Here is a 6,000-nt window from a genome sequence, read left to right on the forward strand (position 1 = left end):
AGTTGTGGCTCTTTAATCTCCTTCCACTGCCTTTCCTGAGCAGGTGACACTAATCTGTAATATCAAACCCGTTCTCAGCCTTCTGTTACTTGAAATTAACATGTCTGTATCATCATGCTGTTGGCAGTGAGGTTCTGTGGCATAACAGCTGTTGTTTTGCTGGAACCTTACCTTGCATTTCTGGCTCAATGCATTTACTATTAACGTTAGGCTGGGGCTCTACTTTCTTCCAGTGTCCCAAGTGGTAGTCAAATATGTAGAGCCCTGCGCGGATACAAAAATTGGCATCCATATCCAATCCATGATCAGCATAAATTGTCCTTGGATATCCATGGATTTGAAAGGCTGTACTAACAGCTCCACATGTCACTGCACAAGAGTGGTGCAGGGCTGTGCCAAACCCTCATCTGCCCCCCACTTCTCCCTAGAGAATTCCCACCACCTGCTCCGCCCCATCATACCTCCTTCCCTACTCTGGGCAGGAAAGCTACAATCTTGAGCACTTATGGTGCAGCACCACCTCCCAGTGGGGGACTCGGACACCCCTCTGCAGCTGCAGCAGCTCTAACATGCTGCGCTTGGCTCACTGCGCAGGAGCACACAGTCATGCTTCCTTCTGGGAGTTGTAGCTTACCTCCTCAGTCTGCACAAGCTGGGGACTACAACTTCCAGAATGCCCAGTGAACTGTTGCCACTGCTGTGTGATCCAGAGAGCCGAACTGGAGCCTGAGGGCTGAGTGACAGCCGCTCCTTCGGGTGAGCCCTGTGCAGATACAAAATTTGTATCCGAATCCAAGCTGCAATCCACAAAAATAATCTGCGGATATCTACAGATTTTATGGGCTCTGTATATATGGCACTGGACACTAGTAGCCTGGACCGCTTTGGTGGTGGTCTAGCCATACATGAACTCTCAAATGAACATGGCTGGGACCTCATCTCCAAAACCATTATGCCTCATGGGTCAGATGGAGTAAATTATTGCAGTTCCCATGGAAGTAACTAGGCCGTATTTGGTAGTGATGGTATAAACTGCCCATCAGTTACATGGAGGTGAAGCAATGATTTTCCTGTGAAGCCCTGCTGCTGGAGCAGTGATAGCAGTGATGTATCAAAAGGAGGACATCACTTCTACTTCCAGCTCAGCTGTGGAACTCTGAGCCCAGAGGCACCTGGGCTGCCTTCACAGTCTTAAGGAAAAGAATTAAGAGCGGTCGTAGAAATCCTGACCTATTTTTAAGATAAAAAGTTAATAGACGCCCAGTACAGATAAGCTTGGAGGGGAAATGAAAAGGGCAAGTTAAACAGCCTCTCCCCATTAGAGAGACTGCCTGAGCCTTTACTAATGTTTGATTTCCAGTCTTGGGTTTGCTAAAATTTATATACTGTACTATTGTAAAAATAACTAGGTGCTCAGTTTAGCTTTTGTAATAGAAAGGAAGATGTGGAAGTAGCCGTTGGGTCTCAGTGCTGTTGTAAGGGCATCAGAACTCATGAGGGGCGGCAGAAGGGCCTGACTACTCCACGCAAGCCATAAGGGGGAAATTAAATAATTCATTTTAAAAGGGGGTTTATAACCTTTCCCTGTTTGTTTCTGCTCTGGCTCTAGTGGAGGCAAAACATATTGTATTACTAGGGCCCTGCGCGGATACAAATTTTTTTATCCGCATGCAATCTGCAAATATGGTCCGTGGATATCCGCTAAGTCACAGGGCTCTCGATATAAAATTTGGATCTGCGTCCATCCATGAACCACACACATGGTCCACAGATAACCGCATCCGCGGATGTGGATATCCACAGATTTGCAGGGCTCTATGTGTTACTGCTCCTCCCCCAACAAACCTTTAAAAGGCTTTCTGAAACAAGAAATACAATATTAGGAAGCCAACTGCTAGTAGCACACAGCCGTTGTACATTGAGCTAGAGATGCACTTGTCAGGTGGCTGGAGGTGCTCTGCTCTCAGCCTCCTACCTTGCACCACACCTGACCATATGCACATAGTTTGCTAATGCTGCACCCCTGCTGTTGCTTGGTGTTGTGTTAAAAAGCCCTGATGCTCAGCCTATCTGGACAACTGACTGGCTTAACATTCCATGACCACAGAAAAGGGTTTTTTTAATATTACTGTCCTCCTGTATTTTGGATATTTAGTCACTTGGGTATAACTTTTGTATTTTGATTATACAGTCCATTTCATCCACAGATCTCAAAATACTGTGTGAAGTGACTAAACATCACTGTCCCCATGTTCAGATGGGGAAACTGAAGACCAAATGTTAAGTGACTTCTTAAAGTAGCCGACCTGGAAATGGAACTCTGGTCTCCTGAACTTCCAGTCCTGTGCTCTGTTCACTGGACCACTGATTAAAAGTAGAATTCCTCTGCTTTACTGGTCATCTAGCCAAAACTGGAATTTCTAGAACCCCTTTAATGTACAGGCAACCCTGGACACTCTAATACTTCCAAGCTTGCTTGAGGTTTAACCTTAGTCACAGAAATTAAGATGTTCTGAGTAGGTGGCTTCAGTGATTTCTTGTTCTGGAGTTCTTAGTTGCTCAACCTTCTTATCTCACTTAGATGTTTTCTTATGTACCAAAATCACTAGCTGATGCTTAATCAAATCTTTATTTGCTTATAGCTAATAATTGTGAAGCAAGAAGATAAATTGGAGATGCTATTCAAACACTTTCTGGTGGAGGACAAGAGCATGAGTGGTGGGGCTTCATATGTGGACTTCCTCTGTCATATGCACAAGGAGATTCGGCAGCTACTGAGCTAGAGGAGGGAGTGGTGCTGGACTCCAGCAGTGACATTTCAGTCTCCACTAACCACCTGATCCATGGGCCCAGCTCCCTCAAGAAGGACAACATAGAAACCTGTACAATTCCGTAATTTTTAATACACATTGCATAAGCAGAGATTCTTTCAACCTGTCCCAGCCCCATTTGAGAGAGATGCAAAATTTCCTGGTGAGGGCAGAGAAAAGGCTTTTGAAACATGTCTTTTACCTGTCTCTAAGTTTCCTGTACTTGGCAGGAATCTACACCCCCCCCCCCCCCCCCACCTACCTCCCCCCCTACCCCCCATGCTCGCTAATCCTATTGTAATGAATGTAGTTCACTGTACATGATTCAGCATTGGGTGAAAAAGCGATAACTCTTCAAAACTACTAGTCGTTGCTGTGTGTTTGTGTGCGTGCGTGCATGCTCCAAGAGTGAAGAGAAGCCAGGAGGGGGAGGACAGGAGGCAGGCCATCCAGCCAGATGGTGGGAGTTGGAGCACTTAAGCATTTTTTTACATCTCCTTCCTAGTTTAGGGGAAAATACAACATGCAGAGCACAAACTGCAGCTTGTGGCCCTCTGGACCCAGGAGTCTTCATTTAAAAAAACAAACAAACAACTTATCAGCTGAGCTGTGAGCCAGGGGCTAGCAGGACAAATCCTTCCCATATCTCTACATCTTTATTGTAGTAAGAGTTGCAGTGCAGAACTGTAGTAGAATAAATAATTTTTAAAAGTGAGTGAGCAACAATCAACAGCTGCTGAATGGGAGAGGGGTAGAATCAGTGCCTTCTATTGGCATGAATGGCACCCTCACAACCACCTTCCCTTCCTTGGGAAGAGCAACCTCCCCTATCTTATTTTTCTGTGTAGCATCGTCTTACCCCTTCCATGTTCTATGGCCTCTTGTCACTCGTTTTGTTAAAGCCTACCTACACTGTTCTATTCATGGTGATCATACCCGCCGCCTCCCTGTTTCAGTTTAAATAGGAAATATTTTTAGCAAGGTGACATGGGCTGTAGGGAACAGGATCTGGATGGCAAGGTGGCCATTTTCTGTTCAGACTAGGCTGAATCACAGCAAATAAGCAAGGATCTGAATTTTACCAGTGCAAACTTGAGGCTGCTTTGTACCCAGAGTACAAGGAAGGTGATGCAAAAGAACAAGAATAGAGTTTAAACTGCGCTGCCTAAGATAATACCAAGTATTTGACCTCAGTTGTTGGGAAGGTGCCGCAGTGGAAAGAATATTTTCAACGCTGTATGTTTATACCCCCTGTTCTACTTACTGATCCATCTGCATAGAAAACTTTTTATAAGCCTGTTTGTTAACCTAAGATACCTCAGACAGATTAGCCCATCCACTTTGTGGCTGGCCACTCTGCCTCTCCACTCTGTAAGGATGGAAGAGAGGACTCCTGCAAAGGGGAGTGATGCGTCTAAATCAGATTCAAAATTCTAAGGGCTTGTTTATTAATTTTTGAAAGGGGGGTAATTTACTTTAACATTGGCAGAGCTCTTACAATACCCAGGATTTAGTGAGGGGGCAGCAGCAGTGAAGATGTGAGGGAGAAATAGGAGAATATGCAGAATAATGGGTGAACAGATTGGATGCAGTTAGAGGACATGTTTTAGCTGGACTTGTCTTTTCAAAATAGGATCCTTGTGCAGAAGACCTGTTTTGTTTTAAAACAAAACTTGGCTCTGTGGTTTTAGTCCCATTTACAGTGTGTGTAAATCTGTTTTTCTTCTACTGCCGCTAGTTTTGTCTTCTCTCGTATCACTACACACAGAGGGGAATATGAGAACGGTAATGAAGAAACTCCTTTAAGATGCAGTAGACAATTCTTCAGCATTTTTTGTATGTATGTGGCTTTTTTTTACCCCATACACTGCCTCCAACCAAAAATGTAGAGGGTTGTTGTTTAAACGGCTGAAGAGAGCTTCCCGAGAATACAATGCTCGGCAACTACAGACTTCCACAATACTAATTTCTAGTGTTAATATAAGAGGGGAAAATAAGCTCATAAGTGAACCTTTCATTTTCTTCACTCTTGTTTTTTCCTAATGCATCTTTTAATTTGTAAAGAAATAAAAAAATATATTAAGATGTATTTTATGTCAGTTAGTAAATAAATACTGCTGATTATTTTTCCAAACCCTGTATTTTGGGGGGGGGGGGGGGGAGGGAGGAAGGGGAAAGACTGGGGTCTAGGTGAGTAATCACAATCCAACCTGCTGCCAATCAAATTCTGTATTTTTAATATTTCCTGTTTGGATGTGTTTAACTTTCCACCTCTTCTGAACCTTTATTTTGCTGAGAACATTCCCTTTCCGCTGAGATGGCTTGGGTTAAATTACGACTTCTTTTTGGTCTATTTCCATAACCATTCTAGTTGATATTTTGACAGTACTATTATTAGCTACAATTAGAATCTCAAGGACCCCATTTTTCTCAGAGTACCCCATCGTTAATATGGCAAGGGAATTACTGATTTTCTTGGAATCCAAAAATAAAGTTCAAATTAAACACAGCAGTTGGCAACAGCATTTTGCAAGTCTAAGCTAAACTTGTAATCTGTGCATTGCACTTTAATTTGAATCTCATTGTCTCTTCTATACACTTGACTGTAGCCTAAAATATAGATATTGTACATTTAACACTGATAAAAATAATCTTTTCAGCAATCTGTATATGAAAACACAAGCCAAACATTGCTAAATATCCATCATTTTCTGGAGAGATTCCAATCTGTTACTGAGGGCATGTTTCTATATTTGTTATGTCCAAAATCACTGCTGAACTGATACTTTGAGATAAGTGATGGGCTTTGTGCATTAATTATCTGGAATAAATTGTGCCTGCAGGAATGTTGAGATTACCCCTTTCAATGTTTATGGAAGTTGCCTAGCTGAACCAACATCTACCATCTTGAATGTACTTAGCTGGGATTTTTGCATATCAGTGCAATGAGTGGATGGGTTCCTGAGAAGAAAATGGCATAAGCACATAAGATTTACTGCACTGGACTTGTGCTTCAAAGGAAGGCAAAAAAGAACCCACTGTGTCTTTAGCCTGTTGTTCTTTGCTGTAGGTGTAAAAGACAATTTTTCTTGTCTTGTGCAGGTGCTAAGTTAACATCCTAAACTATGACATTGGATTTCTCATCACTACAAGTGTTCTGATCAGTGTATCTACTCTTTCTTTAAAGGCA

At 42.8% G+C, this 6,000-nt stretch overlaps 1 protein-coding gene across 5 annotated transcripts in view; it reads left to right on the forward strand.

The window, feature by feature from the left end:
- SEC24C (SEC24 homolog C, COPII coat complex component) overlaps nucleotides 1–4,936 on the forward strand; it is an 83,216-nt gene extending 78,280 nt beyond the window's left edge. For all 5 annotated transcript variants that reach the window (XM_054033550.1, XM_054033551.1, XM_054033552.1 and 2 more), the window contains one exon: nucleotides 2,643–4,936. In XM_054033550.1, the coding sequence (XP_053889525.1) occupies nucleotides 2,643–2,783 (141 nt within the window). In that variant the 3' untranslated portion in view covers nucleotides 2,784–4,936. The remainder of the gene's footprint in view (nucleotides 1–2,642) is intronic.
- Nucleotides 4,937–6,000: the final 1,064 nt, after the last annotated feature.

Source organism: Malaclemys terrapin, chromosome 7 (genome assembly GCF_027887155.1).
Source record: "Malaclemys terrapin pileata isolate rMalTer1 chromosome 7, rMalTer1.hap1, whole genome shotgun sequence".
Taxonomy (NCBI): domain Eukaryota; kingdom Metazoa; phylum Chordata; order Testudines; family Emydidae; genus Malaclemys; species Malaclemys terrapin.